Source organism: Microcebus murinus, chromosome 6 (assembly GCF_040939455.1).
Source record: "Microcebus murinus isolate Inina chromosome 6, M.murinus_Inina_mat1.0, whole genome shotgun sequence".
In the NCBI taxonomy this organism is placed as follows: domain Eukaryota; kingdom Metazoa; phylum Chordata; class Mammalia; order Primates; family Cheirogaleidae; genus Microcebus; species Microcebus murinus.
Genome location: NC_134109.1, coordinates 86,815,872 through 86,835,596, shown reverse-complemented (window position 1 = coordinate 86,835,596; position 19,725 = coordinate 86,815,872). Strand labels below are relative to the sequence as shown.

At 34.6% G+C, this 19,725-nt stretch overlaps 1 protein-coding gene across 8 annotated transcripts in view; it reads left to right on the top strand.

Annotated features, from left to right (window-relative positions):
- The window catches only part of CEP152 (centrosomal protein 152), a 73,499-nt gene that overhangs the window by 45,857 nt on the left and 7,917 nt on the right, over positions 1 to 19,725 (top strand). For 5 of the 8 annotated variants that reach the window (XM_076004340.1, XM_076004339.1, XM_076004338.1 and 2 more), the window contains 6 exons: positions 2,526 to 2,711; positions 3,954 to 4,235; positions 6,446 to 6,577; positions 10,339 to 10,989; positions 14,164 to 14,305; positions 18,130 to 18,297. In XM_076004340.1, coding sequence (XP_075860455.1) covers positions 2,526 to 2,711; positions 3,954 to 4,235; positions 6,446 to 6,577; positions 10,339 to 10,989; positions 14,164 to 14,305; positions 18,130 to 18,297 — 1,561 coding nt within the window. The remainder of the gene's footprint in view (positions 1 to 2,525; positions 2,712 to 3,953; positions 4,236 to 6,445; positions 6,578 to 10,338; positions 10,990 to 14,163; positions 14,306 to 18,129; positions 18,298 to 19,725) is intronic. The other 3 variants (XM_012763533.3, XM_076004342.1, XM_076004341.1) reach the window with 1 other exon arrangement.

Here is a 19,725-nt window from a genome sequence, read left to right as displayed (position 1 = left end):
ATGTCAAAATGATTATTAAAGCCTTCCTATAGGCCGGGCGCTGTGGCTCACGCCTGTAATCCTAGCTCTTGGGAGGCCAAGGCGGGCGGATTGCTCAAGGTCAGGAGTTCAAAACCAGCCTGAGCAAGAGCGAGACCCCGTCTCTACTATAAATAGAAAGAAATTAATTGGCCAACTGATATATATATAAAAAAATTAGCCGGGCATGGTGGCTCATGCCTGTAGTCCCAGCTACCCGGGAGGCTGAGGCAGAAGGATCACTCGAGCCCAGGAGTTTGAGGTTGCTGTGAGCTAGGCTGACGCCACGGCACTCACTCTAGCCTGGGCAACAAAGCCAGACTCTGTCTCAAAAAAAAAAAAAAAAAAAAAAAAAAGCCTTCCTATAAAATGTCATATAAATAGAAAATGAAATTTTTTTCTTCTTCTAGATTTATTCTAGAAAGCAGAGAATCACTTTAAGTCTGAACCCCATGGATCCTCATTTTTCATTGTTTACCTCTCAGGAGACCCTGCATAGTCCTGCAAGCACTGCACAGAGCATTATGCCGTCAGAGACCTTTTCCTCTGGCTCATTCCTCTCTCTCAGTCCCTAAATGTCACTTTACTCTTCTGGGGAGAAGGGCAGGAGTTTGAGCGTGGGTCTCATGATAGGGGAGGTGATGACACGGAGGAGATGGCACAGAAGGTCAGAGTGTTAGCATAACTTCTTTCAGGGAAGCTGGAGGAGCTACATACAGTAGATTCTCCAACTCTGCCTGATTCTTCCAAGTTGCCCTTGGTGAGTGTCCAGGAATAAAATCACATGTAAATAGTCACTGCTCCTCTTTTCTTCCCTGTCCTGGCTTGGAGCCTCCCCCAGCCTCACACAGGTCTGACTGTCCCTTACACTTCGGACCAGATGGCAGACCACAATTTGAAAGCCACCTGCCTCAAGATTAGAAAATATTTTGAAAGGCTTGAATAAATGTTCTATACAGTGGTTTTTGAATAAGCTATATTAAAGCAAGTTATTGCCACCGCAGCCTTAAAAAGAATAGTAAAGAGCGGGTGAAGAATTCAGTTCATTTAGTATTTTGATTATTTTTGAATAGATTAATATGATGAAAAAACATGCCATGCATACATATCATCTAGTGGAAACAGAACTTCTAAAGGAAGCTGTTTTAGTTAGTGCTGGCAGTAGAAAGGTTCGAAAAGGGTCTTAAATTACCTTGAAATTGAGGACTTAGCTTTCAGCAATGTTTTAAAAATTAAAATTGGGAGATCTCTAGTGTGGTTCCTTTTTTTAAAATATATAAATTGGCAAGAACATAAGAGCCATTTTCTGAAAGAGGTTATTCTTTTCAGGAATATTTTCTGATGCTTTTAAAAGAATCAATTTGACTATAAAATTTGATCTCATATATAATAGGTCAGTTGCAATTAATAGCTGCTACTGACTCATATTTTGATTTGTAAGTGTGCACAAGTACCAGAAAGAAAGTTAAAACTGCTATTTGGTCCCTTAAAAAAAAAAACAAAAAAAAACTTAGAGGTAAACATTTTTTTCCTTAAAAATTTAAAATTCTTTTTCCATAAAATTGACTCAACCTCTCCCCCCCACCTTTGGGTATACAGTCTATATATTTTTAACACATTTATAGATTAATCAGGATACAGAACAGTTTTATCACCCTAGAACACTCCCTTGTGCTACCCCTGAGTAGTTACACCCACCCTACGTGCCCAATTAAAGGGTCAATGTACTTAAAGCATTAGAAGTTTAATTTCTTCCTTCTCTGGGAATTCTTTAGTTTTTTTAATTATAGATTTTTATAAGCCCTTAGTAGTCTTCATAAGCCGGTCAGAACTGAAACACCTGTGTATTTAGGAGACTTTATCTAATCTTTTCACATCCTCTAGAGGTAGGCAAAAATAGACCAATTTGTTTTTTAAAGAAATGTTTCACACACACAATGGAAGAATCTTATTAAACTCTAGAGCAAGCTAGGGAACTTCTGGGATAGCCCTTCTCTGCAGGACGTAAGCTATTTCCCTGTGGTTGAGCTCTAGGTAGGGAACTTAATATGGATACAGAATTTATGAGACAGGTGACACCAACAGCCCGAGGGGGTGTTTTCGTGTTTCACACGTGCTGTTTTCTGAAACACTTGTCGAGTCAGGCTGTGGGTTAAGTAGGAGCTCAATTCCACATTTAAAAGCTTTATTAACACACAGAACTTTCCTCACATGTTAACCTGGCTCATTCAGAGAAAGAGAAAAAAGAGTCATGTATACAGGACCCTTCAGATTGGGTAGTAATCAGAAGAGACTATGACTTTGCAGACAGGGCAAAGATGTTCAACATTCCCATTCATAATGCCATTCTTATACACATTCTTAAGCTTTATTTATATAATTAAGATACAAGCTTAGAAATTAGAGGATTTTTTTTTCTATCCAAGTTATGTACAAGAAATTTAAATATTTTTAACTTGGAGACTATTAGTGTTGTACAGAGATATTTACTTGAATTTTGTTTAAAGAGGCAGCTATTGGAAGAAAGAGAAGAACGGGTAAGCAAACTGCAGGCAGAACTTGAAGAAAAGTACCAGGATACTCTTGTGATGGAAAAGAACAAGTGGCCAAAAGAACAGGAAACTAATATTAAACAGCAAGTTGAAAATGAAGTGATGTTAGCCAAAGCTCTCTGGGATAAGGAAGAGAAAGAGGTGTGGATTAAAATTTCTTTCTGGTCACCATGTCTAAAAAATATAGTAGTAGCTGCAGAAGACAATTCTTCCTGAACAGACATATAAGTTTTAATTGCCAGGCACATACATAATCATCCATTTTTGCCTTTCAGAATTGAGCTATTAACAGCTAACCATACCAGTTTTATTATTAAAAGTTTAGCCCCTCATGACTCTTCAACCCAATTCAGGATAAAACAGGCTTTATGGACACTTCTTTGGTTCCTCAGAATGAAACCATGCTCTAACTTCATATTGTGAAATGATTCTGATAACTGTAGACCAATATCTATAATTAACAAATAATCCATATCATGGATTAAAATAAAGAAGTAATAGACTGGCTCAGAAGCACAGAATGTATCACCTCTATTGGCTACGTTGCAAATGAGATTAGGAAACACTAATAGGGCCCTAGAAAGTTAAGGACCAAATTGTGATCCTAAAGATTTATTTGGGGAGGAAAGAACATTCTCAAGCTTATTTAAACTACATTCTTCTGTCTTACAAAATTGCTATTAATTTGGTAGCCAGAGGAGCAGTTTGAGAATCTTGGATATCCAGGAGATGGGGAACAGGAAAAGGGAAAAGCAGATTTTGCTATTTCACAGTTTTGCCTAAGACTGATTGTGTTTAGATCCATCCTACTATACTGTTAAAGTGGAAAAATCATTAAGACCTTCTTCCAGTAAAGTCTTCCCCTTGAATTCAGTCTACTTAGTAAAAATTCTACATTATAAGAAATACTATTCTAATATGCTCAAGGGAGTAAACAATTTTTTAGATTGTTCAGTTTTGGGTTCATTCATTAGATTTACTCAATGCCTGCTCTGTGCAAAGTGTGGTGTCGATGGCAAAACACATTAATAGCAACTGTTTTTTTTTTTTTTTCTTTCTTTTTATCATGCCATCTTTGTTCTGGCAATATGAAAGCTTCCAGAAAGTTGCATATTGAAAGCAAGATAGTCTGACCTTACACAATGTATTTGAATCTTCCATGTAATTTTTGTCATATAGTTAAGGTCAAAGAGTAACTCTCAAGTTGTACTTGAGAATGGATTTTCATTGACTTAAATTTCCAAACCTCTTTTATTACTGTAACAATGTCTAGATGGTTTTCAAACACAGCTGTGGCTGCTTTCTTGGCTAGCTGTTAAAATAATTCTAGTTTTTACTTATTTGAATATTTTTCTTCTCATACAACTTTTCTTCTGAAAACAGATCAAACAAAAACTCATTCAACAGCTTGAAAAGGAGTGGCAATCTAAGCTGGACCAAACTATAAAGGCAATGAAAAAGACGACCTCAGATCGTGGCAGCCAAACTGACCAAGTAACCACCATTGATGTTATTTCCAAGAAAGAGATGGCAACCATGATAGAAGAGCAGAAGCAAAAGATCCAGCAAAATTTAGAACAAGAGAAGGAAACAGCTATCAAGGGGACTTTGAAGAAACTCGAAGCTGAATTGGAACTCAAATACTGTGAAAAAATTGCAAAACAGGTAATAGGCAGATTTATTATGGTAAAATTATTGGAAATGTCTGCCTCTTCATGAAAACCTATAAAACGCCACCATTGAACTTGTACGTAATTTTATACTTCTAAAATTTTGTGCATTTCTAGGACAGTAAACCTGTCATGTTATTCCTAAAATTTTCTTCAATATATTTCTGTCACAAAACTATCACCCTTTAGTTTTTCTGTATATTCTTTCAGTTTACAAAATAATTGTTCTTCTAAAATTAATCTAGGCATTAAGATGCCTGAGGTTAAAGTAAAATGGTGGTTTTGCATCTGGATGAAGCACAATTTAATGATGAATCCTTCATATCTAGTTTTGTAGAAAATATTCCACTAAGTTAGCTGTAGTCAAGTAGACCTAAGCGAGTAAGGTATTTCACAATATTTGCGTTGAGACTTGATGCAGAGTTGAATCTGCAAGCATGCCCTTAGATGGAACTTTGTCTATAATTCCCATCAGCTGCCCAAAAGTGGTGCCGTTGCCTTTCCTCTGAAGCACTCACAAAACTAGCTTTTAACTGAGGCAAGTTACTTGATTTCAGAGAAATGACATACTGAGAAAAGCATAGCCTGTGTTAACAGAATAAAGATGGGTTATCTGTTATATCTACCTAATCTATTACAGTGATTTTCAAAATTTTTGGTCTCAGGAGGACTCTTTTAAAAATTGAGGACTCCAAAGAGCTTCTGTTTGTGTGGGTTATATCTACTGTATTGGAAAATAAACCTGAGAAATATTTTAAAAACAAGAATGCCCAAGCTACATTCCTCTGGCTGTCAGAACAATGACGTCATCACATAGCCATTGGAGAACCGTGCTGCTTACCCAGGAGAGAATGGGAGTAAAAAAGGCAAATAGTGTCTTAATATTATTTTGGAAATAATTTTGACCTCACAGACTACCTGACATAGTTTCTACCCCTCAAGAGGTTCTTGAACCTTTACATATATATTTTTTATATATAGATATATATTATATATACATTTATAGTATGTATATATATTTATAGTATATATAAATATATAAAATATGTATATTTATATATTTATTTATTTATTATTTTGGATCTATTATTCATTATAAACTCTTAAGATAATACCTGAAGTAAGGTTTTTTAAAATACACTCAGCTTTTGATAAATACTTGACATTCTGCTTATTTATTTCATCGTTCCACATGATTTTACAGGGCACCCTAAAAGGCAAAATATATAATGGTTTCAAGGACATCTTCAATCAGTTAAATAAATCGTTTTCTGAAATGTTCACTGAAAGCTTTGAACAGAGTTAAGTGAATTTTCCATAAGCAAAAAAGATGAGTTTAAGGGTACTGCTTTGGTATTTATGAAATTATTAATCTTGTGAGGAAACTATAGAATAATATAGAAAGAAAATGTTTCATAATAACTTCTTAAGTAATATAAATTTCTGTAGGACCATCATCTTTCCCCAGTATTTTTAAGGCCCTGGGGTTTACCCATAGATATATTTAGCACTTTTAGTGAGATATATACAGCCTCTTAAATTAACTGTGCTTTTGTGTATATGTATGTGTGTATACATTTCTGTGTGTGTCTATGTGCATTTTAAAATAAAGGAATAAGGAAAAATTATTTCATAATATTCTGATAACTGGTGACAGATTTACAACCAGATCACCCTCTTAATCCATCAAGTCTTACATTTTTGTCTGAATTGAGCTATCACCCTCATTCTTTAGCACAAACTCATTCTTGACAGTAGGAAAATTTACCAGGTGTAAGGCTCTAAACTATATTGGGGAACTGTGTGTGTGTGTGTGTGTGTGTGTAGGGCGTGAGGAGTGAGGAGGTGGTAGGCATAGCGATTGGACAGCAGTCCTCTGGCAGTCCTCTTTTTTCCCACAGTAAGCAGGAGTTGTAGGAAATGGCGATTGGTATTTCATATAAACCCTTCTAAAATAGTGTTGGTAGTCAGACATATTTAGATTCCCACTTCCTATCGTGGCACTTGTATGGGACACTATGGAAAGTTTAAAACAGAAGGATTTGAATGTGCTATTGGGATAAGGTAGAGTGCTTGAGGTCAGTGTAACTGTAATGTAGTGAAATACAATGTAAAATATACATGAAATCATAGTTGCTATTTCAAAATGGGGTCTTTTTTCGAAAGCCCCCCTTTTGACCCTTTTTCTTTTGCAATGTACTACAGGTAGAAGTAGCTGTGCAGAATGCTCGTCATCGATGGCTGGAAGAACTACCTGACCTTGTAGAGTATCAGGCACTTGTGAGAGCAGAACAAAAGAAGTGGGAAGAACAACAAGAGATCTCTGTGGCCAAGCGGGTAAGAGGTCTCCTGGAAAGAAGCTTCAGGAGGTGGTCTCACCTAACCCCCTCTCTCATCTAAGTCCTTGGAATTTGTACCTACTCATATCGTTGTTAAGGGTTTGAATATGATAATGCATGTTAAGCATTAGCTCATGGCCTAGGAAGTGGTGTCTGTTCTTGTCATCAAGTTGTTTGGGGAGAGATAATGTATTTTAGCATCTTAAAGCTCTCATAGTTAGGAAGATAACCTTAACTCAGAAACTAAATCTCATTGTATCTTGCCCTATCTTTAGGTGTGATTGAGAACAGGTGTTTATCTATTTATTATTAGCTATACAATATTCTTTCACATGCTTAAAGGTTGTTTTCTGTGCTGTGTCAGTAGTCTTATAACATATTCTTATTGGTAAATAGCCAGCTCTCCCCTCCAGAGAAGTCATCTTCCTTGACTAGAAAATACATATTATAACTATGTGTACTCTTCCAACTTAATTTACTAGTCTGAACCAATTCTAATCAAAATGTCAACAAAATGAACATAGTTTTGAAAGTTGACGCAATAATTCTATAAAATTTATTTTGAAAAATACAGGGACTGGAATTTTTTTTAATGTTCTGGAAAAGAAGTTGTAGTCCAGCCTTAATGCAAACATACTGAAGAGCAACAACTCAGGCAATATTGAGTTGCAAAAATATAATTGTTTTTAATTCAGTGCAATATGGATTTCAGAGATAGTCCCAACTATGAAGAAAAGCTTAATAAATTATGTTAAAGTGGGAATGAGGAATTATTCCATAATAAATAGTCTTATGATAGCCAGATAACACTTTGGGAAAATTTTGTTTACCTACACATATGTATTACAGTAAACTCTAGGTTGATGAAGGAGTTAAACACTTTTAAATGAAAATGTAGAAAAGTTAAAAGAAAATTGAATATTTCAAATCTATATCATAATAACAACTCAACAGCAAAGATAAAGTAGGAGGTTGAAATAGGTACAGACATTTAAAACTCTTTTGTTTTTGTAATAAATAATAAAGCTAAGGGGACAATAATGAAAATGAATCAAACATGAAAATTACTAATATTAACACATGATAAAGAGCTCAGTATGCCAAGGATATGAGCAGATACTCTTCATGAGAAGTCCACATAGCAAAAATTAGCAGAACATTCATTCAGATCTACCAGTATTAGGGAAATGCAGGCTAAAACAAACTGAAGGCACCATTTTTTGCTGTGTGTATAAATCTTCTCTTCTGAATTGTAATACACACAGACTAGAATATAATTCCAGTGTCAAGTGTATACTTTATTCCTGATGTCACAACCATTTTGGAAAATGATGTGGTGTAAACATAAGTTGTAAATGATTTGTAACTTGTATTCATTATGTTATTCCACAGATTACTTAAGGAAATAATTCAACATAAGTAAAAATCTATCTTAATATTTTTCTTAAGTTATGTGGTGGTATGTGGGTGTTCATAACATTATTCTCTATACTTTTTAGTACGTCTGAAATATTTCAGAAGGAAATTAAAGAAGGAGAGAGAAAGAGGCAACAATATGATGATGAGGATATGTGTCTCAGCTCCGTAGTCAAGTAGGAAAATAAAATTAGGTATAATATAAAAAATAAAATAGGCCAAGAGATCTTTTCTTAAGGAATACAGAAGGCCTGAATGTATGCGAATACAGAAATATAGAAATGAGAGAATAGTGTGTTGCTTCTCAAACTTGCATGCATGAGAATCACATGCAGGGTATGTTAAAGTGTAGATTCCTAGGTTTTCCTCCTAGAGAGAAAGATTTGGTAGGTCTGGAGTGCGTCATGAGAATTTGCATTGCCAACAGGCTTCCAGTATCATAGTGATACTACTGGCCTTTGGACCACACCCAGTTGTGAGAAGCACTAATCATATCAGCCACAAAACATAATGCTAACTAACATGTGCATCTCCTTCCTCCAAACCGAAGGGGGTCCAGAAAGGTTCAGCTTCATTAGCATTGGCTGGAGAGTTCTTTTAAGTTTAGAGTGATCAGACGAGATCTGTGGCAATTTAAAGCCAGTTTCTAGAATTCAGAAATAGTCAAGTCGGTTCAGTGATTCTCAGACTTTGCTGTGCGTTGGAATAACTTGAGGCTCTTCAAAATGTACTGCAGTTTGGCCCCCCACCCTCAAACGTCATGTTTTTATTGGTATGGAGAGTGGCCTGGGCATCAGGATTTTTGAAAGCTCCTCAGGTGGTTCTAATGTGCAGCAAAGTTTGGGAACAACTGAGTTGATTAATGCTGTCAAATACTCCTTGCAAAACTTCACATGACAAGATACACATTTTTGGTAAAGTTGGGCAAGTCATCCAAACTCCATGGGATCCACCACTTCCATGCAAGTCACCTGTAAAGATTTCCAGGCATCCATTGCAACATGACTTGTTTTCTCTAAAACCACTATTTAAACATGTTTCAAATCACTACAGAATTATTCTGCTGGTAGCAAAGGAATTTCACAGTGAATTCCTTTGTAAAACTCACTTTAGATAGTGGGTTCCTTTGGTGGAAAATTTAGTAAGTAGATATCCTGTCTCATCATCCCGGACATATATATACTATTGATTAATGGCAAACGCCACTCTCTAGGCCAAGCCTTTGGAAATGCCCAGTTCTGTATGTTGACACAATTGTGTCCTTGTGACTTCTTTGAATTCAGCCAGGGAATATTAGAAGTAAAAAGGACTCAAGGTTATTATCCAGTCTGCTCATTATATAGGTGAAGACACTAAGAGCCAAAGAGATGACTTTTCCAAGACCATGCATCCAAAAGTAATACTAACAACATATTAATAATATTTATTGAGTCCTCATTATCTGCCAGGCTCTGGGCTAAGTATTTTAAATGGAATGTCTTATGTTATTTAATTCTGAACAACCCTATCCAATTGGCATTGTAATTATCCCCATTTTATAGAGCCTCATTTTATACAAATTGAGGCTCAAAGAAGTTGAAGAATGAGCCTGTGGTTCCATAGCTGGTAAATTAATTTCAGCCCTTTCTCTCCAGAGTCTGCTCTGTTAAGCACCTGTGCTAGGCAGCCTTTGCAATCAGTGGCAGGATTAGACCTAGAGCCCAGGTTTTTTGATATCCCTATTATTTTCTGGTTATGTACTATCTACTGTTTTCTGTGATCCACTAGTCCTATTACTTTGTTATGAAAACAAATTAGATTAATGAAAAATGACTCTTCCTGTTTGGTATTGTCTTTAATGAACTATTCTAGCCTCTCAAATTGTATTAAAGCATAATTATGTTTATCACCAAATAATTATGCAGGTATATGTTATATTGCTAAGTAATATTAAGATTTCCTTATCAGACTGCTTTGGCTTTAGGTAAAAGATACTTAATTTGTTGGGGGCTTAGATAAAATTTGAGACTGTATCTGTATTAAAAAACCTAATATGAAATATTTTTCTAACTTTTTTATACTCTTATATTTTTTATTTATATATATACATATGTGTGTGTGTGTGTACTGGGGGCCAGTTTCAACGTTTAGTTACACATCAAGAAACCAATGTTTTGTTTCTAAATAACATGAGGCATAAACTATTAGATGATTTTACATGAAGGAAAAGATCCTTGAGTATAGTGTAAGTATATTTTTTAGAATGTCTTATCTAAAATTCAGAGGTTAACCCAAGTAATTAATTGTTTTTTTATTAAGAAGGATCATAAAGACTCTTTAAATGTATATTGTTATATTCTTTAGATATTGTTTGCTGTTTCTGAAGCTAAAGAGAAATGGAAAAATGAGTTCGAAAGTATGAAGAAAAACCTAATACCTGGAAAGGAGTTGGAAGAGAAGATTCATTCTCTTCAGAGGGAACTAGAGTTAAAGAACGAGGAAGTCCCGGTGGTAATCAGGGCTGAGTTGGCTAAGGCTCGGAGTGAATGGAACAAAGAAAAGCAAGAAGAAATTCACAAAATTCAAGAACAAAATGAGCAAGATTACCGGCAATTTTTAGATGATCATAGAAATAAAATTAATGAGGTGCTTGCGGCAGCTAAAGAAGACTTTATGAAACAAAAAAATGAACTGCTTCTTCAGAAGGAGACAGAATTACAAACATGCCTAGACCAGAGTCGTAGAGAATGGACTATGCAGGAAGCCAAGAGAATCCAACTGGAAATCTGTCAGTATGAAGAAGACATCCTGACTGTACTTGAGTTTCTCTTAAAGGATGTCCAAAAGGAGCACGTCAGTGGTTCAGAGGACAAACAGCTTTTAGAAATCATGTCAATTTGTTCTTCAAAATGGATGTCTGTCCAATATTTTGAAAAACTAAAGGCCTGCATACAGATAGCATTTCAAGATATACTTTATCTACTTATAGAAAATACTGGCTCAGATTTGGAAGAGGTATGTTCCTGAGAGTAAAAAGAGCTATTGAACATCAAGGAGGATTGTAGAAGTTGTATGTGATGTTTTTCCTTTCTTCATTTTGCAGTTTAATAGATGTAAGACTTGTGTTTCTGCCAGTGGTTTAAAAAACTTTTTGTAGCAAATCTAAAGGCTTGCATATTGTGTTGCAAAAAACTTTACTACTTCTTAGACACTACTTCAAAGTGTCACAGATATGAGCTTTTAGCCTCTGGACAACTTTTTCATAAAGAATATATGCTATTCTTTGTAAGGGCCTGAGATTTTAGAAACTGGGTAACTCTCATTCCTATTTTTTGTTTTCTGGGCCTGACCATTTCAAAAAATATGTGTCATATTAAACTAGAGTTTCTTAAAAGCTTCTAAAGAGTTTGGAAGCCTATTTCTTGCCCTCAAGAAATTTATATCTATTTGGGTAAAAAATGCCAAATAAGTACAAAGAGTATTCATATGGAAACAGGCAAATAGAGGTATGCTTTACTTACACAAAACTCTGGTGCCTAGTTTCATTGGTGTCTATTTATGGGCATGTGCATATGGAATGAATGAATTGTATTCTTTTAGTTATATAAGTCCCCTCTGAGGACTTATATGTGTGGAATATATATAACATTGGTGTGGAAATTCTGATAAAACCAAAGTCTTGCTGCCTTATAATTAAAGAAATGAGGTATGCATGAAAGATCCAGAATGCTAGTCTAAGTATTATGATTAAACAATTTCAACATTTGGAGTTGAGGTAAAAAAAAAAAAATGCCATTATAAGATTTTTCTTATAGGAGAGTTGAGACATAAGAGTTAAGGTCTATCAAGAAGATATCATGAGTACAGATTTTGAAGGCCAGGATTGAGCATTAGGTATTAATATCCACTTGAAAGAGTTATAAACTAGAAAAAAAAATCTTGACTTCCAGTGTCATGCTTGATGATAACTAGCTCATTACTTGGGGCATTCATATGTTATAATTGCTTATCTGAAAAAGAAAATACAAATCCCGCGCCTAATTCCTTGAGTTTTGGTAGGATATCCATGACACAGCTTGGCCTTTCTGCTTCCTGCACTTGAAAGTGTAGAATTTTAGAGCTGAAAGGGACCTGAAACATTAGCTGACTCTATCTCAGTTCACCCCAGTTGATATTTTTATCCTTGATTTCACAAACATGTTAGTACAGGGTTGCCTTCATTGTAAAAATAACTAGGTAAGATCACTTCACATGAATACTACTTAATATTTTGTTGGGATTTTCTGGAGAAAATAGACAATTAAAATAAAAATTATATGTAGCAGGGTTTTGAGGCTGAGAAGCAATGGGACAATTATGTTATGTGCTTTCAAGTCTGCTTTCCTGAAAAGCCAATCTCTGCTATAAAATCAAGAAACTACAGCACTTTGCTTCTACTATATACATATGGTAGAATACATGTATATATAAAATCAATCCTGGGGTATTTTTATGGATTTATAATTGTGTAAGCAGTGTAAGATCATCTGTGTGACTTAATGTAGCTCCTAAGTCTATGGAGACAGACTACTCATATAATCTGGTTAAGAATTTAGACATTTGCAGCATTTGTCGGGTGGGTCAGATTCCATTCCTGAGGGAAGGATGGCTTGGAAATGCTTAATCTGGTCTTTGTCATAGAAGTAATACTTGACCTTCTGCCATTTCCAAGCTAACTCAGTTCAGGGCCTTAAGGTAAACTAATGATTATAGTGACTGTAATTTTACAATATGTGTGCCATAAATGTAAAGAACTATGGTTTATAATTCATTAAATCTAGTTTTTAGAATTGTTTGTAAAAATTAAAACAAATTATTTATCGGTATATATAAACAAGTCCTCATTAAAAAAAACTGAGATGATTGAAAGTTTTTTAAAATGGAGAGGATGCAGTGAAGGAAATAATATAGATTTCAAGAAAACATTGTCCAAGAAACCATAGGTTAAAAAAAAAGAAAACAAATGCCTTATCTAAATATATTAATATAATAATGTTAATCAAAATACATTACTATAGCAATAAGAGAAAATGGAAATATCAAATGGAACACAGTTTTCAAGCAAACTTAAGGATGTATGTTCTGTCTTTTCTTACCACCAAAGACAAAAAGATTACTGCTTTCTTGCCTTTTTTGCTATCTTGTCTTCTCCAGTTTTGAGTAGAAACTGGAAATGTTGACTGCCTTTGGGTTCAGCTTTTCTTATTCCTTTTGGCTTCAACCCCTTTTGGCTTCGTTCCCTTTTGATTGTATAGAGTTTGCCTTTTCTCTGTAATTGCTGACCTCTGCTTCTGTTGGGTGTCATAGGTAGGTTTCCTGACATCAGGTACATGGGTTCCTCATAATCAAAATCAAGGCCTCTAGAATCAAGTATATATGTTTTTTAAGTAATTAAATCAGACTGCTTTCTCTTTAATATCACATATTCTATTCATTTGGATTTAATAGATATCCAAGATCTGAAGATAGTCATAAAAATCCATTAATGAATTTAGTATTATAGCTGTATTGCCCGTGACAGGGACTAGAATGCAAAAAAGCATTCAATAAATGTTAGTGAGAAAATAGTCTTGTGCAAGATGTTGAATTTAAGCCTGAGTTTCTGTCTTTTAGCGTTGGAATTCAACTGGCCTTCTCTACAAAATTACAAATGTATGTTAATTTAGAAGCATATAAAGTACTATATAAATTTAAAATAGCTTTATTTTCAATTTGTGGGAGACAAAAGGTATTATAGTTGCTAATGAATTTGGCCCCTACTGCAGTGAAAATGTTCTGGATTTTCAAGAACAATTCTGATTTCATGTTGTCCATACTGTGGTTTGATCACATAAACCGTTAAAAATATCTCAAATTCCCGTATGTAAGTGTGCTAGCCATATCTCCTGTCTGTCTCATAGCAAGCCCACCAGTCCTCTGTCAGACAATGTTCTAATTTGGAAAATGTGGCCATAGGAGGCTAGTTCTTAGTATAGTGGCAATATTCATGGAACAGCCTAAGAAAAATATTAGTGATAGCTCAGGCAAGATTTTTTTCAGGTAGTTTTTTGTTTTGTTTTGTTTTGTTTGCAATTTTAACATTAGCATTTTAAATAGAAAACCGTATAAAGATTTTTACTAGGCCTTAACTATAAAGATAATTTATTTCAGAGAAATATGGCTGAGATCTTTAAGGATCCTACCAGCCGGGGAACTGGCAAAGGAGACTCTGGAGTCCCAGCAGCCCTGCGTGCACCCTCTTCTGGACGCCACATTCGGTCCTTGGTCTTGCAAGGAACAGAAGCCCAAGCTGGTAATTGAATTTCGTTCCCTCCGGTGTTTGTAGCATCATTGCTAATGACCCTTCCAGAGGGCTGCTTTGAGGATAAAAGGAGATCAAAGATGTGAACGGTTTTCCAAGTGAACAAATACATAATATTACTCTGACTTACTGTGTATCGTTTGTTTAAATATCATTTTGTATCTAGACGACAGGGTTGATTTGGGCCTTCTTACTACTTCTATTTTTTTTTTTTTTTATAGTTTTCCCTTTGTTGACAAGTGATTCTTATTATAAGGAGAATAATGAGAATTTTAATATAGCAGTCATGCTTTTATTCCATGACTATTGAGAAATCAAGGGTTTCCCATAAGAGAATTGCCGAAGAAGAGTTTTTCATTTAAATTACTGAAGCTTATTTCAACCATTTTTTTTTTTAGTGGAAATCTTTCTGAAGTATATTAGATGTTTTCTAATTTTTATTTGTGAGTTTTTCGACGCAAGGGCAGTATTTTTAATCTCCAACACGTGGCAGAGTGAATTATATGTAGTTTGTGCTCCTTGGTCACTTGATGAATTAATAGTGTAACTTTTCCTTATTTAGACTTGTCATTATGACAAAGAATTATTGTACTGTATAGCCCCTTGTATTCAGAGCTTACTGAGGAATATAGGGCTTTTATTGCCAATTCACTGAGATTTCTGAGCTTGGAATTGGCACATCCTTTATTCGCTCCCATCGTTTTTGTGATATTGACCCCTTGCAACCTGTTTCTTCCCTCCAAACACAAACCCTCACACACCCGCCTTCCTGCTGCTCATTTGCTGTTTTCCACTTTAACCTGGAAAAGAACTAACAATCGCCAGGGCTAAGCATACCTACTAAGTCAATAACCTTTGTTTCTGCACATTTTTAATTCAGTGTGCAATGTTACCAGAATCTTAGAGAATCTCTGTCTGTCCTAAGAGGTTAGCGGGCAGTTATTTTTCCTCATTGTTCACAGACCCTTTACCCTTACGTCTAGGTTCTAGATGACTGAGAGTATTTTACAGCCAATTAGGTGGATGGTAATACTGCCTTATTTATATTTTGATTCTTTCTTTTTATTTTATATCACATTCGGGATAGCCTGAGAATTACATTTTAATCTGTGAAATGGGTAGAGACAAGTTATAGATGTTATTTGGGAAGTCCTTTCCATATGAAAGAAATTAGTTTTGGCCAAAGACAAATCAGACTATATAAAATGATTTTTCTTTCTGTAATCTTTTTTCCCTTAAAAACAAACACATTAACAAATTCATTAGAAAGGATTAAATAATCTAAAACTTGTTAAAGTGAAAAAGTCTTTTATAATTCTAACACTAAAGAGTAGCACTGTTACTATTTTTAAAGTAACTTAAATGTTAATTATGAAATACTTATTTCATGCAACGAATATATGTAATTCATATGTAAGTTAGAAAGCCTAATGATCAGGAACCCACTATTCAACTTAAGGCATAGAATATCACCAATACTGTTGATCACAATTCCATCCTCACAACTTGTCCACAAATCTGAGGTAACAGATACTCCGATTTTTAAAAATTATTCTCTTACTTTTCTTTATGTTTTGACCAAATGTATATATATCTTCAAATAGGTATTGATTTTTTTGTCTTTTAAAGCATTATAAATATGGTTTAATACTCATTATATTCTTTGTAACTTTTTCCCACTTAACATCATGCTTCTAAGATTTTTCTGTGTTGATGCCTATAGCTCTAGTTCATTCATTTTTCATTGCTGTGTAGTATTCCATTGGATGACTATACTATAATTGATTTATCTATTTTCTTGTCAATGGGCATTGACATGGTTTCCAACTTTACAACAGTTTCTTAAATGAAAAATATAAATGTAGTATGGTACCAGTGTGCTGCTTCATTGATCTTTTAATGCTCATGAACATAAAACGGCTCCATTTAAATGAAACTAAAATATCAGGAGAGAACTAAGAATTATTTTGTTGGACTTTACATTATCATTTTGGATATTGACATCTGAGTGAATCTATGCCAATTGTATTCCCACTTTATTATATCACATATAATAAATTGCTAATAATAATCTACCTTTTATATCATTTTTATATATTTTAATTTTATGAATTCTATAATACTAATGACAACAGCTATTGTTTATTGTGTACATGCTCTAAGCCAGGCACTGTGCCAAACAATTTTTATGCATTTGTCTCCCAACAATTTTAGGTCCTTTTTTAAATTGAAGGTAATTTCAAACTTACAGAGAAGTAGCAAAAATAAAAATAGTTACAAAGAACACTCAGATATTTTTTAACTAAATACACCTATTGGTATCATTTTACTGCGTTTTGTGCTCTTCTCTGTGTGTGTGAATATTTTCTTTTTTTTTTTTTTTACGAACCATTTGAGGGTAAGTTTTATATACATTGTGATCTTTTGTGCCTAAGTGCTTCATGCTATTTTCCAAGAATAGGAATATTTTCTTATTTAATCTTGGTACGGTAAACTTAACATTAAATAAAAGTATTGTGTCAGTCTGCTGTTTGTATTCTAATTTTGTCAATTGATTCAATAATATCTTGTATAGCAATTTTTTCTGCTATAGTACAAGAATTTGTCTGGGATTAGGTGTTACATTTATTTGTCGTGTGTCTTTAGCCTCCTTTTATCTAGAACATTTCCACAGCCTCTTTTTGACTTTTATGACATTGATATTTTTGAGAGAAATATTCTCTCTCCCCTCTCCATGCTTTTTTTAACAGGACTTTTCTCATTTGGGGTTTGTCTGATGTTTCTTCATGGTTAAATCCAGGTTGTGCTTTCGTGGCCGGAATACTACATGGGCGTGATGTGTTATCACATCTGGAAGCGCATGGTGTCCATTTGTCTTTTATTGGCCAGGTTAATTTTGATCACCTGGTCAAAATGTCCAGTTTCTTCACTATATAATTATTGGGTTTTTTTTTTACCCTTGCAATTAATAGCAATCTGTGTGAAGACACTTTTAAGACCATGCAAATATCTTTCTCATTAAAACCTTCTCTTAGACTTGTCAAATATTGATGAGTCATGCGTGATCCTGTCTTTGCTATAATGGTTGTGAAATTATAATTTTTCTAATTCCAGATTTCCCTCCACTTATCTCATTTGGCATTCAGCTTGTTGTCATAATCAAGAATCCTCCCTTTTCGTTTGCCTGTTTGTCTGTCTGTCTGTCCATCCATCTGTCTACCTCCCTACTCCCTACCCATCTAGTCATCAATCCATCCATTTATAGGATTATTGATGTGACCCATAAGCTTCTGTATTTTCAGTACTTTATAATTTATTATTATATTTAATTAGCATTCAAATTATCCCAGATTTAGCTAGTGGAGCTCCTTCAAATTGGCTCCTTTGTCCTTCTGACATGCCAGTATTTTTGAGTATTTTCTTAGTTCTGACATAGCAAGATATTTCAGTCTCATTTTGTATATACCCTCTCCCAGCCATTTCTTGATGATCCCTGGGTCCTCTTAATAGGGAATGGTATTCAGTACTAAGATCCCAAGCATTCAGTTTCATAGCAAAAGTAGATGGTATTATCCAACATTACATATTGAAAAACTAAGCCTCAGAGAGGTTAAATGACATGCTCTAAGTCAAACAGCAAAAAAGTAGTAGAAACAGGATTTAAACCCGGGTCTTTTCATCTTATGCATCCTGCTCTTTTACTTATACTGTAGCCTGTGGTCATAAGTCTCATCATCTGGTTTTCTTTCTTTCTTTTTTAAATGGTAGTTCTTAGTCAAACTGATGTAAAAGTTTTTATCATTTAATTTTTACAGATAAGAAAAAGATCCTTGAAATTAAAGATTTATGCTGTGGACACTGCTTCCAAGAACTTGAAATGGCAAAGGAGGAATGTCAAGATCTGAAAAGAAAACTGGAGAAATCCTGTAGGCATCTTCAGCATTTAGAAAAGAAACACAAAGCTGTAGTGGAAAAGATTGGAGGTTAGCATTTAAGGTAGCACTGCTACCAGTATGAATCTCTTTGATCCTTGTTCAAATGTTCAAATGTGACATTTTAGTTAATGTATGTACTGATTCTCTTTTGGGATTAATGTAAACTAATTTGGATCTCATTTTTACTAACCAAATTGTTATTGCTAAACTCAAAAGAGGAAGATTTCAGCTCTGATTAAAAGGTCACATTTCTTTCTACCTTTCTTGATTGAATAGATATATTGGGATCCCAAAATGTGTCAAGCAGTATTCTAGGCACTGATGTAGCAGGGAATAAGTCTCCAGTTCTGATGGAGATGAAGAAAATGTGTTCCCTTCCTTCAAGAAGCTTATGGTTAAGTGAGGGAAACTAGAAACAGACTAATAAATAATGTGACATTGAGCGTTCTTGGCAGTGTGTTATGTATAATTTCAGTAAGAAAGGATGTTAACTCAGCCTCTTATTAGAGGTAAGGAAGGTTTGACTAAGCTTTGAAAAATGCAGATGTTTGAAAAATGCCAGGGAGAAGTAGAGAGCTTTCTAGACGGAGGGAAGAGACATAAACAAAGGCATATGGGTCCGGTCTGGCTTCTGTCCAGTCCATTCTTCACAATGCTGTCGGCGATATTTTGGAAAGGGATATCTTCTGCCATGTCCCATTGCTCTTAAGAAGGGAAGCAATTAGGCTTAAACAGCTATTCCCTCTTACCTTTCACTATCCACTTATATCCTGTGCTCTATATTCTTTCCATCTGAAACGTTTCAGATTCCTGAGCTGGTCAGAGTTTCTTTTACTGCTGGACCTTGCATATGATGTTGTCCCTCTGTCCTGTACTTTATCCTACCATTTACTTTTGGGTCTAACATTCTAGGATTCAACTCAGAAGATGCTTCATCTGCAAAGCTCTCCTCAGTTTTCCTCAGTCTAGGTTAAGTTAACTGCTCATGTGCAGCCCTATAGCACTTGGCTCTTCCTCTGTTACCTGTGTAACCATTCTCTATTTTAATTGTTTAATAACTTGCCTGATTCCTACAAACTATAAGTTCCCTGAGGATAAAGAATATGTCTTATCTTACTCATCCTTGTAGTCATGTTGCCCACTATGTACCAGAGAATAAATGTTTGATTACTTAGCTCTTTAGTAGAGGCCAGAAGAATAAATGAAATATTTGTCCAACTGTAGATATAGATACAATGTAGATAATTATAAAATTTGTTGAAGACCAAGAATATTTTGTTTTGCATAATAAAATGACAAGGGAAGTTGGGCATGATTATTATTTATAAATAGTAATATTTGGTATCCTAAATTCTGATCATAAAATAGTTATTCTATGTAGTGCTTTTCAAAGCGAGTATCTTCTACAATTCGTAGACTTACAAATAATCCAAGAAAGTTGCTATTTCCCTCAAGATAGTAGCCTGATAAAAGGGA